Below are 19,062 nucleotides of genomic sequence, written 5' to 3'. Positions count from 1 at the left end.
TGTAAAAAGCCTCTGCAGTGAAAGATGCAGATTCACAGGTGTGCCGATGTGCTCCTCCTCCTGAGAGCAACACGTTCCCCTTGTTCTGTTTTACTACAGTGATTGTAAAGTGGGATTTATACTTCTGCATCAAAACGACGGTTTCACACCATAGTTGAACAGAAAGAGAAGGAGCACACGTTGTGTTTTTATATATATATATAATAAACAGTGTGTTAAACTCTGTTACTTGAACATTTTTCACTGCGCTCCAAAATGTCTTTGTGTGCTCCTAGATTTTTTCATTTAGGAGCACATGTGCTCCTTGGGAAAACACTTAGCGTAGAACCCTGAGCGGAGTATCATCAGCATAACAATGAAAACTAATTCCATGTTTCCTAATGATATCTCCTAAAGGTAGCATGTACAGAGTGAACAGCAACGGTCCTAGTACTGAGCCTTGTGGTACACCATACTGAACTTGTGACCGATAAGACATCTCTTCATTTACTGCTACAAACTGATAGCGGTCAAATAAATATGATTTAAACCATGCTAATGCAATTCCACTAATGCCAACATAGTTTTCTAGTCTATTTAACCTGTTAACCGTTTCCAGAGCGTCGGCGCACTGAAGCGGTTTTTTTTTTATTTAGTTCAAATTTACTATCAGATTTAATGTTATACCTTGACAAACTATACATCATTAAAAAGATATAATACTCAAGATTCAGTATTTGACCACTATTGTATTCTGAGAAACTTATAGTGACAGTTATGTCTTAATTTGTGTCAGGAGTTATGAAATGAAAAAATGAGTCGATACCTTTAATATGAATTATGAGCGTCAGCTGGTCCATTCATAAAAAAACACTCCTTGCTGTCGTCATGACAGCGATTCACAAAACATCGTCCCTCAGGGCTTTAGCTCAAAAATGTGCAGACTTGGAGAAATATTGATATATTCTCATTGATTCACATCATATTTCTATAGACAGGAATAATATTTGTTGAATTTATATCCAAATGCGTCGATGTAATCATTATGATCGCTTCTTACTGAGATGTGCTGTGTTTTCAATTCATACCAATAGCCTGAGGGCGCTATATGCACAACAACAGTCCATATATGGATCACGAAGAAGACCCATAGTCATGTGACATTCCAGGACGTCACTGATACAGAAAGTAGCTGACAGAGATCGCTGTAACATGCAGATAAAGATGTTTTGAAGACAATAAACATGATTGCAATGATATTTGAGTTACCTGTGTTCTTCAAGCCATGCCAGGTATTTCATAATAATAGATTATATTTATAATGCAATGCTAATCGATATAGATTTCATCATCGTGCAGAACACTATAAATAATAAATTTTCTGTCGGATTTTTTTTATCTGAAGCCAAATTAGATCACAGAAGATAATTTAAAACACTTGCGTTATAAAGTAAGTTTGGAGCACAAACATGGTTTTAATCTCATAAATGGTCGTGTATTGATGGTGTGCTAAGCTAACATGCTAGCTAGCCCAGGTGCACCTGCCACCAGCAGTTATTGTTTTATGATTTTTTTCTAAATAGGAATGCTTACTGAAATGTTTCAGTGCATTTGATACCAGTTTCAAATATTTAGTGAGAACTTTGATAAAAGAAATTAGGGTTTGAAACCCTATGAATAGCCTGTGAATAGCCAGTCGTTAGTAGCTATAATGCAGACAAAAGAAATGCATATTTAGAGCCATAACCAGTCTGGAGAGGTGTAAATGTGTGCAAGGAGAGACTGACCCTGAATGGGGCTCGTTTGCACCACAAAATAATAGAGACAATAGACTGAATAGATGACTCAGAAGATGACTAAACATCAGATTGCATTTTAGAGTCTAATCAAAATAAAGTAATTTGACATGATCTTGAAAAACATTTAACTAAATACAGAGTTTTAGACTTATCATTTTCAGATTTTAAATATAAAATGGTCACACATATGGCTTTAGCTGCAGTGCATTTCTAGATTGCTCCAGGGCCAACTTCAATTTTATTTTTATGAAGATGTTTCATGAAAGTAAATTTCTAATAACTTTACAAAACTTTGAAGCTATTTAAACATTTTTTTTTTTCATTATGACAATAATTATTTCTACATTTACAATAAACTACTAGGTGTCAGCTTTCAAATGAGATCATACTTGTGCTTTTAGTGCAAAGGGTTCATGAACTGTATCTGTTTAAGTTTGGGTATGCCATTTCTGGGGATTTTTCAAAAGTGGCCTTGAAGGTTAACAGGTTAAGAGAATGTTGTGGTCAATGGTGTCAAATGCAGCACTAAGATCAAGTAACACTAATAGAGAGATACAACCACGATCGGATGATAAGAGCAAATCATTTGTGACTTTAATGAGAGCATATTCAGTATTACCGTACTGGCGGGAAATCCTTTCAGGTACAATTTCTTTATAAAAAGGAAGATGCTGCATTTTCTAGCATCTTTGACAGAAAAGGTACATTTCAAATCGGCCTGTAATTGACTAATTCTGTAGTAGGGGTGACCCCGAACAGTCGAAGATTCGATGCATCAATAGGAGGAGCCTGATTCGACTACAAATCTCACAGTCGAATCTTCGTGCATGAATAAATCCAAACACCCCATGACAGATTTAAGTTTCACTTTCGATCCGTGACCGATAGAGGAGCGTTTTGGCGGCAGGGATTTAAATCTTTAAAAATGTCTGGGATAAGAAAATCTAAAGAGTGGATGCACACCATCAGAAAGGATATTCTCCCAGACTGGATTTAGCATCAGGAAAACCATGATCACACTTCTGCAGGCCAACGTTAACAAGTTGGTTTTCCTCTGGACATTCTAAAACGCTTAACGTGAAAAAAGCTTTTAAAACGCTAGGGCACTTTTACATGGCTTAATTAATGTATAGTAGGCTACCTCATTAAGAAACCAATGTACACAATGTGCAGATAAGCAGATGAACCCAGAATATGAACGCAACGTGTTCCTCCTATAGAAAGTCACGTAAAGCGTTTTCTTTATAATAACGGTTTTCAATGGGAGGAAAATTAGCGTTTAATTAAACGCGTTGCGTTCATTAACTGGTTTCATCTGCTTTTCTGTAGGCTACAGTATGCTTTATTAATAAGGTGTGTATAGAATTTGATCTTTTAATATAACTGTCTTAGGACTTTAAGCCGTTAAACGTTTTTCATGTTAAGGGTTTTAGAATGTATTTTATCCGCGCACACAATTTGAAAAGACTCAAATGGACACAGAGACACAGACAGAGTGAAAGACTATATTTTTTCTCTCTCGATCAGGTATACGGGTACAAGTGATTTCAAAACATTTCAGCTGGTTCTAATTTGATTTCTGGATGCCGTGAACATGTTTAGATAAACTGTCACTCGAGTTCAGCGTTTATTGTTGTTTCTGCAGTTAAAAAGACAAAGTTGAAAATTCTGGCTATATTTTCGATATTTAAATATCTTTATTTTTTTTAAATTTATTGATCATTCAGGGTTATCTAATTTAACTGTTTGTGGCTTGTGTTTTGAATATATGTTCCCCTGCACTTTAGGCACTTTGCACACATTTGTTCTGCATCTTGATTCAGACTTATTTCGTTTTTTTTGGAAAGGTATATTCTGTTCTAATTTAATCCTGTAAATTAATTGTTGATTATTTTTCGGTGCATAGATATTGCGCCCTGTAGGCAATTTAGCCGATTTAATTTGATTCGTATGTGAAATGCAAATTCTGTCTGCAGTGTGGCCTTTCTGCAGTTATTTATGTTATTTCTTAGTTGTATTGATCCGAAATGTTTTTCTACATTTTTTTCTATATCTTTGTGTGATGTTCTGTACATCGCAGCTTTAAAATGTTAAAGCCCCGCCCCCTCCCCAACCCCACACACACGATTCGACTATTAGTCGACTATAGGGAAGACTTGACGATTCTGATTCGACTATGAACATCCTTAGTCGGGGACACCCCTATTCTGTAGGATCAACTTTTTTTTAATAAGAGGTTTAATAATAGCCAGCTTAAAAGTTTCCGGTACATATCCTGATGACAAAGATGAATTAATGATTTTAAAGGGTTAGTTCACCCAAAAATGAAAATTCTGTCATTAATTATCCACACTCATGCCGTTCCAAACCCGTAAGACCTTCGTTCATCTTCGGAACACAAATGAAGATATTTTTGATGAAATTTGAGAGCTTTCTGTTCCTCGATTGACAGCAACGTCTTTGCAACTTTCAAGGCTCAGAAAGGTGGTAAAAACATCGATAATATAGTCCATGTGACTACAGTGGTTCAACCTTAATAATATTATGAAGCGATGAGAATACTTTTTGAGGCAAATGATGAGAGAATATTAAAATATCCTCATTGGTGTTTCTATGAACAAAAGTCTTATGGGTTTGGAATGACATGAGGGCGAGTAAATGATGACAATTTCATTGTTTGGGTGAACTAACCCTTTAACTCTGTTTTAGGGTTTCATGGCATTCATGACTTCTACAGGAGAAAGGTCAAGGGAAAATACTAATTTTGTCTCTACCAATAGGTTGTAGATCCAGTTAATAAAAAAAAAGAGCAAAGTGTGAATTGTATGTGCAGAGTGATTTGCTGATGTAATAATCACTGTGATCTCTTGCAGGAAAAGCTGCTTGAGTGGGCGAAGGAAGTAGCCCGATCCAAACCCAGCGGCACAGATGCCAACCTGATAGCTGAGGACTTTGTAGTTAGTGTACGTGGAAACATCTCATTGTTCTTCTCATTTTGTTTGTGCATCTTTATCTAGTCCTGTGAGGTAACAAATAGTTTTAAAATGACAGTGTTAAATGGGAAGGGAACGTTCTGTTCTAGAAGTGCATGCTTGTTCATGTCAATTTCTTTTTTTTAATGCCAACCAGTCAGTAATGCAGTATGCTGATTTAAGTCTCGTGTCCTCTAGCGGTTGAGGTGTAAAATGTTGAGTTGCTGGCGGAGGAACATGTGACGTGATGGTCTGAGGCGTACCAGTGTACCTGTGCTTACAGGCCATCATTTTATCAGTCTAATGACGTCAAAACTGACAGCTCAAATTATAAGCTTAACATTGTAAATCTGGATAAGGAGACCATTAACCAACAGATACTGTGTACTGCAGATATAAGTACAACAAAGTAACACTGGTCTTTGATTATTGAATTTGTTTGTGGAATGGACTGTTGGTTGTGCTCTGTTTTTATTGTTCATATATTAGTCTCTCTGTTAATGAGCTTACAAAACCTGCATGTGTAATTAAAGAAACAGCAGCTGTTTAAAGAGTGTAGTACAGCATTTTAAACTGAACTAAAGGTGTTTTATCAACTATCCTCATTTGTTCTTCAGGTCATTCACATGGATTATGGAATGAAGGAGAAAAATCCCATCAACAATGTCCATTTTTACTGTAAGAATGATCCCAGCAAAGCCATCAAGATCCGCAAGAAACAGGTACACAGATGTTTAGGAAGATTCATCTTCCTCTTTAGTCCAACTGAAGTGTGTTACACCTGGCTGCAAGTTTATTTGTATAGCACATTTCATACACTATGGCAATTCAAAGTGCTTTACACAGAAAGGAATTAAAATCATCACAAAATAAAAGCAAGGAAAATTAAAACAGACGTCTCCGATGGACCCGATTTTTCCCAAAAATCGGACAGGAGATTAGGTGCAACATAATCAGATATAGTCACTACTAAATATGACAAAAAAATCAAATGACCAAACAAGTAACATTTTCAGTTATCAGTATTTGATTGTCCTGTGATCAGCGACTCTACAGAGGACAAGCTGTTTGGAGGATGGATGGATGGAGTTTTTGGTAGAAAGAAAGAAAATGAATGAAAGATTTAGGATATGCACATGGCTGAATAAATGCACAAAATCCCAAACTCAAACGTGCGCAGGTGAAGTGAGGGGCGAAATGCCTCAGCCGTGACTTACAACAGCGCTTAACACAATCAGCGGAACAACGTCTGGGTGCAGAAGGCACCTAAAAAGAAAACACACACGACCTAGGATTTATAGGTGCATAGACCAACCAAATCCAAATAAAACATGCAGAAAGATGGTGTTACAAACTATAGGTTTTCTGCACAGTGTATTACCACAAAAACAAACATAAATGTCTAGAAAGTTGATTGTGAATTAATTTCCATGTTAATTTGAATGAGAACAACTGATAGAAGTGGGATAAAGCCTGTATTCCGGATGCCCGTGTCGTATGACAGGTGTCCAAACTCCTGCCGGAGCAGTTCGCTGAGCAGCTGATCAGGGTTTACTGTAAGAAGACGGATGTCAAGAGCCTAGAAGCTGCTAAAAAGCACTTTGTCCAGTGGTGCATGGACAGTAACTTCACTAAACCGCAGGTAAGACTCACTTCCTGGCGGTCGGCGTGTGCAGGTTACCCGTCTGCATCTCCAGCTTTGTGTGAATTAATTGAAATTGAAATGTTTTATTTTATTGAATTGCACTTTCAGTTCAGATTATTTTATTTTAAGGTTTAGTTAAATAATCCTTTGAGAATGAACTTAAACAGCATACACCAAAAGTAAATGGTGTTTGTGTGGACTAGGGTTGGGCCGATGGACGATATCCTTGTTTACCCAGCATCGCGATCCCCCCCACACACACCTACGTTTCCGTGCTGACGCTTCATGCTTGGTACGTGACTCACCACAGCCAAAATAGCGCTGTATGAAATATGGAGCGCTTTTATTTATAAATATTATCAAACTTGCCTACCATGTCATCAACTATCTTCTATTCCGATTCTCAAATATATGTAAATGAGTTTATTTTGTCGTTTAAAAAACCTTTATAAATGATCTTGATCTGTAACGTGAGATGGGCGCCGTCATGTTTGTTTGTGCCGCAGTTCAGAGATTCCTGTCTGTTGGATTTATTACAGCGCGTGAATTCATCAGTTTCTCCCGAAATACATGAAAGTGGCCGGTGACCTGGGAGAAGAATAGAGTTGACTTTATAGTTATTTACACTGTGTGTCTGATATGAATAAAACCGTCGGCAAATATATTTGAATAGTTTGTTATTGCTGCTTCCATAGACACCATTGTGTATTTTACAAACTATAAATGTATTGTTTTGCTATAAATTATATGCATTTAAATGTCTGAAACCTAAAATAAACATTATGTGGTTAAAAACACTGAACAGTTGTGATATAGCCTATGACAAACTGAGCGCGTCCATCTTTGGTTCAGCGCCAGCACAGTTTGAATCTGGCAGTGATGTCACGTCACTGTACATTCGCTCCTTAGTGGAAAATGAGAATGTTACCCCCCTCCGGATATCATCGTCCATCGCGATGTTTCACTGTAGACATCGTCTGATACCAAATGAGTAGACATCGCCCAACCCTAGTGTGGACTGATCCTGTAGGCGTTGATAACTGGTGAACGTGTGTTGTGTTCCAGGATGGAGATGTCATCGCTCCAGAGCTCACGCCACTCAAGCGAGACTGGCACACGCTGGAGCGGGACGACAGTGAAAGCGAGGTAGATGACAACAAGGCAGGCATCCGTCCGGGAATTAGAGATAACACGCCCAAGAAGACTGGACGCAATGTAAAAGTGAACCTTTTTCAAGCTGCGGGAGAAGGCAAGCTCTGAAAACTGGCCTTGGCTCTCAGGGATCTCAAACGGCTAAGCTTTCTTATTCAGGATAATTGTGGAGATCAGCAGATGCTCATTTAATCATTCAAAGTGTTTTCAAAGTTCATTTAAATGGTATTTTCCTCTATTGAGTTTTATTTTCAGCTTTAATATCATGTTCTTTATCAGGGTTTTAATGCAGGTCACCCCTCTGACACCGAGACGCTTTATCATTCGCTCCAGAATGAACGATCATGTCTCTCTCCATGTGCTTTGATGTAGAGGGAAAGTTCAATGCTTTTTGGCATTCTTTTGTTCATTTTTATTTATTTAAAAAGTTTTATTAGGGACTCTCTGTTACTTGTTTATTTTGTTGAACACCACTCAGCACACACATGCATCTGCTCATTTTCATTATTCTGGGTCTTATCTCAAATGTGATGACAACAGATACTTTATATATCTATAATTGTTTTTTTAATACTTCAAATACTTAGTATACCAGTATTGGGTGCTGGTGGTATGACCCTTTTGTACTCAGCAGTTTTTTTTTGGATCTTATTTCAAATGTTCTCATTTATCAATACAGGGCTTTACTGTTAACCCAAAACCTCTGTGATTGTGTTGTGCTTGGTTAAACTCATTTAAGTCCAGTGAAATATTATTTCATCATAGCACAATCAAGTCAGTTGTACTGAAAAAGGTTGAGTTAAGGAATGTAGTGACATAATGCATGTTGTGCGTGGAGATTTTTTCTGATGTAGTGTTGAATCAATGCAAACTCAATCAACATCTCAGGATCCCTGCGCAATATGCAAATATAAGTGTGATTTTCCAGCAAAATGATTAAAACGGCAATGCAAGGAGAAACGGTCTGATTCTTCTTTGGCAGGCTGTGTGTGTGTGTTTGTAGTGTTCGTAGTGTGCTATATTGATTTACGTTCAAATGTTTATCCTTTACTTTTGCTTTGTGTGATGTGATTTATCTGGTGGATGTACAGTACAGAAGAGAAGAAGCTTGTGATTACTGGGTAAAGGACCGAGTGATGTGAGTAATGTGTCTTTACCAGATTTAGCAGTAAAACTCTACAATGACATTCACTTCTTTATTTTCCCACTAATGGCTGTTTAGGTTTTGTCAAATATCTGATAGTTTTTAAAGGGTCACAACATAAAAATTCACTATTATGCAGGCCAGGCAAGTAATTTGGCAATGTCAATTTGTAAAGAAAGCTTACGCGCCTGCGCACATATATTTAAACGCATATAGACTAAACACATAGTATGCATGTGCACGCCATCACCGTTTTCACGGATTCACATTTTTGAGGTTTACATGGAGATGAAAACGTTCAAAAATTTGTGAAACTTGCACCTTGAAACCTATTTCAAAGTTTGCGTTCTCGAGCCACCAAACACTGTTGTCGTGCAAATGAACGGCCAGAGCACATTAAAAGTTTTCTGTTAGAACGGTGTCGTGTTAGCGGCCCCTAAGTTAATAACTAATGATCATTGCGACAGAAGTGAATCAATCAAAACTAACTTTAGCTGCACAATAACTTTATTCTAGAGCTGCTGTAAAGCCAAAACAGTCTGTTACTTGTATTTCCTATTATCACTGTAAAGTTGCTTTTGAAATGATCTGTATTTACAATCATAAACAATGCTCTGTATAAATGAAGGTGACTTTACTAAAGAATGAAATTTACTTGTTTTCATTTGACATATAATAGGTCATTGTATTAAAAAAAAAATCTGTTTCAGTTTTGGACCTCAACAATTGATCCTTACTGTAAAAATGGAATATTATACATCTTTCTATATACACTTCTAGACTACATCTGAAACATACTGTCATTCAATGGAGCCGCTGTGGAAGTGTCCAGTTCACTACAGTGAAAACTGTCAATGCTCATGTGCTGCTGGCGAAGGATTCGATACTCCAGCCGATATGAAAGTGGGGTTGTACAGGCCCTACTTCATTGTACCCAAGAAAAGCGGTGGGTTACGAACGATCTTGGACCTGCGAGTTTTGAATCTGAGACTTCACAAGCTACTGTTCAAGATGCTAACGATGCGCTTTGCATTTGATGGTCGATCATACCCTTCGGGCTGTCCCTGTCTTTCCGCTTCTTCACAAAAGTTGCATAGTTGCCCTTGTTCCCATGAATGAACATGCCGTTCGCATTCTCAACTATCTCGACAACTGGCTGATACTAGCACAGTCTCGAGATCAGTTATGCGAAAACGGGGACCTGTTGCTCGAACACCTCAGCCAGTTGGGGCTTCAGGTCAACTGGGAAAAGAGAAAACTCTCCCCGATGCAGAGAATCTCTCTTCTCGGTATGGAGTTGGATTTGGTCGAACACACAGCACGCCTCACAGAGGAATGTGCTCTGTCGGTGCTGAACTGCTAAATATGTTCAAAGGCAGTCCGGCAGTCCCACTGAAATTATTTCAGAGTTCCCTGTGGCACTGACAGTGCCAACGCTCTGTTAGCGTCATATGAGACCTTCAACACTGGCTTCACGGCCATACCCCAAAATGGGCATGACAGCGCGGCACTCACCGGGTGAAAATCGCACCGGCCTGCTGCCAAATCTTCATCCCGTCATCGGACCGTTTGCTTCTTCGGGCGGGAGTTCCCCAAGAACATGTCTCCAGGTGTTTTTCACAGATGCCTCTGCCACTGGATGGAGGGCCACGCACTACGGGCAAGCAGTTGTTTGGGTTTGGACTGGTCCCCAGCTGCATTGGCACATCAATTGCCTTGGGTTTCTTGCTCTGTGCCGGCTAAAGAAGCCGCTATGGGACAAATACGTATTGGCCTGTAGGGACAACACTGCAACCATTGGGAACATCAAACGACAAGGTGGTCTACACTCCCGTCGCATGTCACAGTTCACCCGCCATCTCCTCCTCTGGAGTAAGAAGCATCTGAGGTCGCTTCAGAGCCTCTCAGGTAGACCTGTATGCCTCTCCAGAAACTGCTCACTGCCAGTTGTTTTGTTCCCTGACCGAGAGAACACTCAGCAGGGATGCACAGGCAAAGAGCTGGCCCTGGGGCCTATGCAAATATGTGTTTCCCCCAGTGAGCCTACTTGCACAGACACTGCAAAGATTTCTCTGAGGAAGGAAGTACTTTCACAGAGACGGGGAACCCTGTGACACCCGTGCCCAGACTTCTGGAAACTCCATGGCTGGTCGCTGGATGGGACACGGAGGTTCTAGGTAACTTACCCCCAGATGTACTTAACACCATCACTTCGGCCCGAGCACTGTCTACGAGACACGCTTACTCCTTGAAGTGGAACCTGTTCGCCGAGTGGTGTTCCTCTCACTGAGAGGAACACATTGGTTGGGGGTCCTATTTGTCAGTCACTGACGTGATGTCGAGAGTGACCCTCTGATAAGTAATGTCTCTGTTACATATGTAACCCTCGTTCCCTGATGGAGGGAATGGAGACGTCATGTCCTGTAACCACAACTGCTGTACCCCGCTTCGCGGCCAGGTCACCGGCTAAAGATGCAATGCACTTTCTGCTCATTATATACCTGTGCTGCGAGGCAGAGCAGCTAATGCAATTATCGCATGCCAGTGTGCGGTGGTTCGTTTTAGTTACACTCGAAGTAGATTGGTCTCTCTAGCGAGATTCCTATTCGTCTGTCACCAGCGTGATGTCTCCATTCCCTCCTTCAGGGAACAAGGGTTACATATGTAACCTGAGACATTTCTGCAGCGACTTTCAGTATGTTTCCTATAACAGCGTCTGACGTTTTACGTAGGTGAAGGTGTAAATCAATGACGATGGAGAAGAATTCACAGTCCAGGGTGTTTATTTTGGTAAAAGTCATGATTCCCAAGCAAAAATATATACAGTGACAAAAACGAAGGCAAATGAATAAAGTTAACAAAAAAAGACGTTCATGTATGTACTCTGGCTATGCCAATATCCAGGCCCCAAAATACAAGGAGTAATCCCACACTCCAAACACTCTTTCCTAAAATGGCTACCAAGAGCCCTTTTATAGAGTTAGGCCCCTCCCACTTCTGGAACATACCATGTAGAAGATTTCCCCCTGTGATGTCACTGACAATGAAAGTGCCCTTCCTACTGGGCAAATGGAAGCTTTGAAATGGCAGCTGTCGCTGTACATGGCTTGCCAGTTGAGAAGTGACCCACAATGTGAGTACAACAGTATTTTATATATGTTAGTTTGTTACAGGGGATATAAACTTAACATTTTTTAAATAGTTTGGTGTGGTTTCTTTGCATGGTAAATCATATAACAAAACATTAAGCATTGACACAAAACAAACAACCAACCAAAAAAAGAAAAGAAAAATTATATAAACAAAACCATCGAACTAAGTAGAGGGCCTATTACACCACCTAAACAGAAAAAAGTAACCACACATTTTGTGTATATGATGTTATTTTGCCGGCAACTAGATTGTGTGTGTGTGTATATATTGGTGTAAACTGTTCATGTGTGTACATGCACTTCAGCAGTCCTTACAAAATACGAGTCATAGGTCACAGTCTATCTGTGACAGTAGCTTATGAGTCTGTTGAGCTTTGTAAGGTGCCTCTTAAAGTTCAAATAATTTTGGCACATTGTTTAGTTTCTCAATGAATCAGTGTTGTATAACTCTTTCTCCACCAGCATTTAAAAAAAGGTTGCCAACCACTGCCAGGTGTTTTTGACAAAAACATTTTCACAAAAACATCATGACTCCCAGAATATTTTTTTATGAATACCTGAACATGCAATAAATCAAAAGAAAGAACAGACTCTCTGCTGAAAAAAAAAACCATTGTATTCTTGCTTGCTTTTTTCATCAACACATGAATGTGGGTAAGTTTCATAAAAAAAGCTGAGAAAATCACATTTGTGTCAAAGACTACATCCAGATTAGATTCAGAAAGATGATCAAAACATAGATGGAGTAGATAGAGTCCATCTACACCCCTAATGCTTGCACAGTCCTATAGCTCGTCCTGGGCTGAAATTTCATTCAATAACATTAGGCAGTCTTGATTTGTATGCTGTTTAATGTTGATGACAGTGTTATTTTACATATGAATATTATTACATACAAGATCGCTCGTTTTTGCATCTTCTTCACATGTATTTTGATCAGGAGATTCAGTACTCTTTCAGAAGATGTCATAGCGCCCCCTACCGTATAACAATGAAAACACAAAAAGCTGTTAATGGCGTGGAAGGAGTAAACGCATTATTTGAAGCAATGGCCACTGTGAGTAACTGAGTTTGAATGTACATAGCTGTGTGGGTGAGCCCTGTTGGCCATGCATCCAGAATGTTTCCGCTACAGCAGCTGCTAATTTTCACAAGATTTTAAATGATCTTGGATTTACAAATAATTCGGTATACCTCTACCATAAATTTAAATAGCTCCAGAAACCCTTTGGGGTCATCCTAGGGCCTAATCTTGAGGAGGGAAACCTGGAGCGGAGGGTCAGTGGTCACCGGCTTATCCTGGCCTCCTACAGCTCTGCAGCAGCTAAAGGTCCTCCTGAGTGGTGAGGAGAGCATGGAAACTCTTGTTTCTTTCGCAGCTCAAGGAGGACTTTATGTTGAGTATGGTAGAGGTTAGCTATGGATTTCACCAGCTTGGTCAGCTGTGGATAGCATCCTCCTTCATTTTCGGCACCACTGTGCAAGTTCTAATATTGAGAAGAGGGATGAAGGAAGTGGGTAAGGAAGCCAGACAGAAAATTTAGATAGTGTGTGCATATGTGAGACTCTACCAATTTCTCTTTTTTGCCATACATTTCTTTACATGCCCTGGCAACACTGTTCGTTACATTTTCAATGTTTCGGAATAATGTTGAACAATTGGTGGGAAAGGCATGAATTCCCTTGAAGGAGTATTTAATAATTCTGAGCCTGCAATTTTCAAAAAATCAAGGTACAGACCCCACCGTCCAAACCCATGTCTTACAACTTGGGCATGGAGGATACAACTAACGGCCGACAAGTTGTGCCAAATTTGATGAACTTCTAAGGATGCTAAGAGTCTCAAAAACAACCTGCATTACCATGGCAACACAGTTTAAGATATCAATAATACTTTACATCAGCCACGTCTCGACATTATTCTGACATGATTCATACGTTTGAAGCAATTTGGGTAAATATAAGGATAAATTTAATGTAAATATCAGATTTCAAATTATGACACTTCCTCATGACACACAATAGTCATATCCATGAATCGGTCCCTGTGACCAATCTGTGGCAGCCAGAAGGAATTATGGTGCCCTACAGAGCAGCAAAGACACCTCCAGCATCATAGAGAGCAAATTCAGAGGAGGCCAAGAGGTCCGCGCTACCCAAGGTTGTCCAGGACCAGGGATAGCTCCTCCAATACAGGAGGGCACAGTTTACTCTCTTACAGCGAGCCTCAGCTGCATGCCATTATGCACAATCAACAACCACATAAAAGAAAACAAAGAGGCCTCAGTAATGCTTTCTGTACACCTAAAGACTTTGAAAAGATTTAGAAAAGACTTTATAAGATTATCAGCTCACATCTAAAGACTTGGGTTCACAGTTTTTAGTCTCAGACTAAAGATTTTCTATAATATCAAACATGTTTGATATGAAAGACTAGAGGAAGACTGGCATAAATCGGGTCGCCGACTGCAGATTATCACCTCACATTTAACGATCGAGACGACGGGAGCGCGCCGAGACTCCAGTAAGATTCCTAAAGACTGCCGGTCTTTAGTCTGGGACTGTGAAAATCCTTTGGTGTACGCCCGGCATAAGGCAACAGCAGGGGAAGTGAGCAGATGCAGAGTGCTGGAGGTCCCACAGCCCAGAAACTGGGCAAGCCCTTTCCCAGAGAAATTCTTGAGGGCCTAGTGGATGACGCGAGTAGCCTGATCATCCTTAACTAATCCTCTTTGCCTTCCTTCCAGACAGAGTGATTTGATGCAACAAGGGCCAACTCAAGAAGGAAGAAATACCTCAGTTTACATTTTTTTTTACCCATCTCCCCTCCCACAGCTTAAGAATGAAGAAAATTAAGTTTTTCCTTCACTGCCCTGTTGCCTGGTGAATAGTTTGTTCTGACAACTCTGAGTTAAATCTCCCACATCCTGTGTGTAGAGATTACATAATGTGGCGAATGCAGGCATAAGTTGAAGCCTCGCATATGATTCAAACGGTGTTCTGGGCAGACGAGAAACTACGCAAATAGAGCAGGTCCTGACCACCATTCTGCAGCCTCAAACCACGCTGAACCAGTAGTCACTGAACTCTGCCGAAGGACAGAGGCACAGGGTAGGAGACCCCAAGATTATCTGACCAAAATTACTAAAGAATTTGTTGAATGTTGTAAGCCCGACTCAATCGGCCTAAAAGAGGCATATCCGATCACTGGGTGAAGCTCTCTGCGTGCTAATGTCTTTCCGCGTGGCAAAATTATATAAATAATTTGATTAAATGAAACACATTTTCTCATATGTATTAACTTATTTTATCTGACTCCATAAATGAAAAAGGTTTTAATGATCTATGTGCATATAAAATCAAATGTTTACAAATTTATTATGTCAGGTAAATGTATCACGCCAATTGCTTAATCAGTTCAAAGATAATAGATGCAAACATCAAATGCTCTGGAATAAAGTGAGAAGATGCATTATACCTTGACATTATAAAATACATGATGCGGAGTGTTTTCCTTACACTTCGCATCACGGGCTAGTCTGGATTACAGAATAGCGCCGAGCCGCTCCTGGCATTTCATTATATAGACAGACCAAGGCAGAACCTCTTTTCAACTGTAAACATGAGTTACAGTGGAAATTTACATTAATAACCGCCCCAGACTTACTGGGGGCAGAAATTGATTTACATGGAACCATTTGTTAACAATGGGAATTTTAATTGAGTTTTCACCTTCTGAGAGCAGGAGATCATTTGTCTGGAATACACACCCTCCTCTGTGTGCGAATTATCTCTCCTAAATACCTCATTAAAACTCCTAAATACCTTATTACCTTTTGGTTTACTTCTTTGGGAATGAGACCTTTGTAGCAGTCGCACTGAGACATTTCAAATGATATCAAACGTGTAATACTGTATGATAATTATTCACATTAACTCATATAGACAAGAGAGAAATTCAAATGTTAATTTCCTTTGTTTTCTCAGAGAGTTGCAATGTTGATGTTGAAAGCTTCCTTGATTTCTTAGAAAAAAACGACCCAACAAGAGAGATGGCCATCTTTGGCTGACTGGGCAAACCTAATACTCCCACTCTTGACCGGGGAAGCACAGAAGGCCTGCCGTGATCTCACCATCCAAGAGGAAACCAATTATGAATTGGTCAAGAGAGCAGTCCTCATCCAATATGGGCTTAGCCTACCTGCCAAGGCACAGCGAGTCCATTGATGGGAATACCATGCAAAACTTCCAGCATGGGCCAAAGGAACCATGATATAATATTACTTTGCACAAGTAGCCTATAGAAAAATGGTAATTTGCGATTTTGCACAGCTCATTTGAGCAGCCTTAATGCTCTATGTACTTTTTTGTCTTTCTAACTGTCTTATTCTTGTCCTTTTGTCGTATGTCTCTGTTGTAACTCTTGTAGTAATCTCTCTAGATCCAAAACAAATTTCTCCTTGGCAGGGCCGGCGATTGCTATAGGCGAACTAGGCGGTTGACTAGGGCGACAAATGTGTTGGGTGCGCGGGCGCCCTCTAATGTCGCTTTTGGCCTACTTCCCATTAATCACAGAATTAGAATAAGCTAAACAATTTTTTTTATTAAACATGATCAGGCGCCCCCTCAGCCACACGTTTAATTACTTGTCAACCTGATTATTAGATTGAATTGTTGATTATTGTCGATCATTTCCTAACGGGGGGTGGGGGGTTACGTTACGTTACGTTAGGCAAGCGCTCGGCTTCTGGCGCGTTGATCGAAACCCTCTGGTGCACAGGCACGAAAACGGAGAAAGCAACAAGATAAAAAGAAAGCCCAGTATAGAGGTAAGTCTTCTCATCTCACCCATTAAGGTGTGAAACTAAATAAATTGACTTAGTATTGTGCACAGGCATGCTGGCCATCGGGACTACCGGGAGCGAATTCTTTTCCCCCAGGATGGTAGAGAATCCCGGTGGGCCGCGTGCTTTTTGGGCCGATACGTCGTACTTTTTGTTTAGTTTTTTGTCTTAGTGGCCCATAAAACTTGTACATTGGCCCATTCGTTTTGTTATGTTTTGTTTAGTTAGCGGCGCTGGGTTACTTCCGAGTAACAAAATTAATTATGAAAGTTTCCTTTATTTTTCAGTGCATTTGTTTACAATATAGCCAATGGCTATTACTGTCATGGGATTAATATTATAACTATTATTATGTAGTAGTGTAATGTAGACAGACAGACTAAAAGAGGTTTGAATTTTTCTTTGTTCAATTTTCACACTGAATATGGGTTGGAGCTTTTCATTTTGAACTCTCAAAGTGCACCAGATTGATGAATTTACAATTAAAATACACAAAATGTTCTTACGGGGGGCATACCCCCGAAACCCCCTTAGCCTTGTAGCAGCCTAATAGATTAGTAACAATAGTAGTGGTGGTAGTAATTGTAATATATATACTATAAGTTACATGGTCAGACAAAATGTATTTGACAATGCAACTATGTAGGATGATAGAAATATCATTGAACGTTCTTTGTAGCATTTGTATGAACAATTTATTATACAGTTGAAGTCATAATTTGCTTGTTGATGTTTTGGAGAGACTATAAGATAAATTTGCAAAACTCAATCTCGCCTAGGGCAACCAAAGGGCTAGAGCCGGCCCTGCTCCTTGGGGAGACAAATAAAGATACTTTGTTAACCGGGATGATGAGGAGCTGGCTACTGTAGAGAGTGTGGTGACTGACCGATGTGTACGTGGCCTGTCTGCAGATGGCAAAAAGTATGTGGCTCAACAAGGACCAAAAAACGTAGATGCCCTAATTGCTCTTCTAGAAAATCACCAGATGACCGTGAGCTTGTTGAAGCCTGAAGTGAACAAAGCCAGCTTTGGGGGAAGCCGAGGCAAGAGCGAGAATCCTTACAGACCAAGGCTCGTGTTTTATGTCTATGGTGATGAAAGAGACCTGCCGACAACTAAAGGGGAAGCAACTCAAAACCTCCATAGTCCACCCCTAGACTGATGGGCTTGTGGGGAGGTTTAACAAAACTCTTAAACAAATGCTGAAGAAAGTTATTGACATTGATACAAATGGGATTATCTGTTACTTATGTCTAGTTCTCTGTTCGAGAAGTCCCACAGAAATCCACCAGTTTCTCACCCTTCGAGCTCCTCTATGGGCAATGAGTGTTTTATAAAAATAAAGGGGATAGAATTATTAGTGTGATATGGGTTGTTTATTAGGAGTTAGTATAGCATGGGTTGTGTAAAAGGGGTCAGTGTAATATGTCTTAATGTCCTAATATGCTGTTATCACTGTTACTGTCCTTGCTTCTCTGTATATAGCCTGTGCATAATGTGTCTGTATGTATTTATGTGTAACATCTACCTGTTTAGGGGTCTGCAGATGGAAATTAGCCTATGGCTATAATCTGGTTTATTTACATTTGTGAAAAATGTTCATTAATATGTATTTAAAATTATCAATTTGTCTTTTTTCTACAAATAAAATAAATAAATAAAATAAAAATAAATGAGCTTGAGAAAATGCTGGACCTCGCCAAGGACAGTTGGGAACAGCAGTCTTCACGACATCACACCGTCATTGAACGGGTAGAACAGATGCTTGACCGAATGGCAAGGATCAGGCCCAACAACAGCAGGCCAGGGTATAAAACAGAGGGGCACAGATTCGAGAGTTTCACCCTGGTGAGAAGGTATTTGTCTTAATCCCATCCAATGAATGCAAATTTCTGGGCAGGTGGCTTGGACTCTATGAAATTGTAGAGCGGACAGGCCCAGTCAGCAACAGAGTTTGCCAACCCGGCCGCAGGAAGGGCCAGCAAATCTACCTCATAAACATCTTGAGACCTTGGCATTAACCTATCACCCCTTTAATGGAGATCTTCATAGCCAGTGTCCCTCTACCCGTAACCCCCGAGGTGAAGATGGATAATCAACTCTCCCCTATGCAGAGGTAGGAGTTACGAGAGCTTTTATTGCAAAACCGCAACATCTTCTCTGATCTCCCTTGACAAGATCCATCTTATAACCTATAATATAATGACAGAACCTGACAATCGTCAGACTTTAACCTTTCAGGATTCCAGAAGCTAAAAGGGAAGCAATCTGGGAGGAGGTAAAGAAAATGTTGGATTTAGGAGTTATAGAGGAGTCCCAAAATGCGTGGTTATGCCCCATTGTCCTTGTACCAAAACCAGATGGGAGCACGCAA

The 19,062-nt window shown here is 39.9% G+C and overlaps 1 protein-coding gene across 1 annotated transcript in view; it reads left to right on the top strand.

Annotated features, from left to right (window-relative positions):
- Positions 1–8,507, top strand: part of samhd1 (SAM domain and HD domain 1) — a 46,981-nt gene extending 38,474 nt beyond the window's left edge. Inside the window, exons 13-16 of the mRNA XM_077225093.1 lie at positions 4,652–4,741; positions 5,368–5,472; positions 6,255–6,392; positions 7,461–8,507. Of these exons, the coding sequence (XP_077081208.1) occupies positions 4,652–4,741; positions 5,368–5,472; positions 6,255–6,392; positions 7,461–7,655 (528 nt within the window). The 3' untranslated portion in view covers positions 7,656–8,507. The remainder of the gene's footprint in view (positions 1–4,651; positions 4,742–5,367; positions 5,473–6,254; positions 6,393–7,460) is intronic.
- The last annotated feature ends 10,555 nt before the right edge of the window (positions 8,508–19,062 follow it).

Source organism: Siphateles boraxobius, unplaced genomic scaffold (assembly GCF_051911475.1).
Source record: "Siphateles boraxobius isolate OS27281-9 unplaced genomic scaffold, OSU_SipBor_1 99, whole genome shotgun sequence".
Taxonomy (NCBI): domain Eukaryota; kingdom Metazoa; phylum Chordata; class Actinopteri; order Cypriniformes; family Leuciscidae; genus Siphateles; species Siphateles boraxobius.
This window is presented reverse-complemented; position numbering and strand designations above follow the sequence as displayed.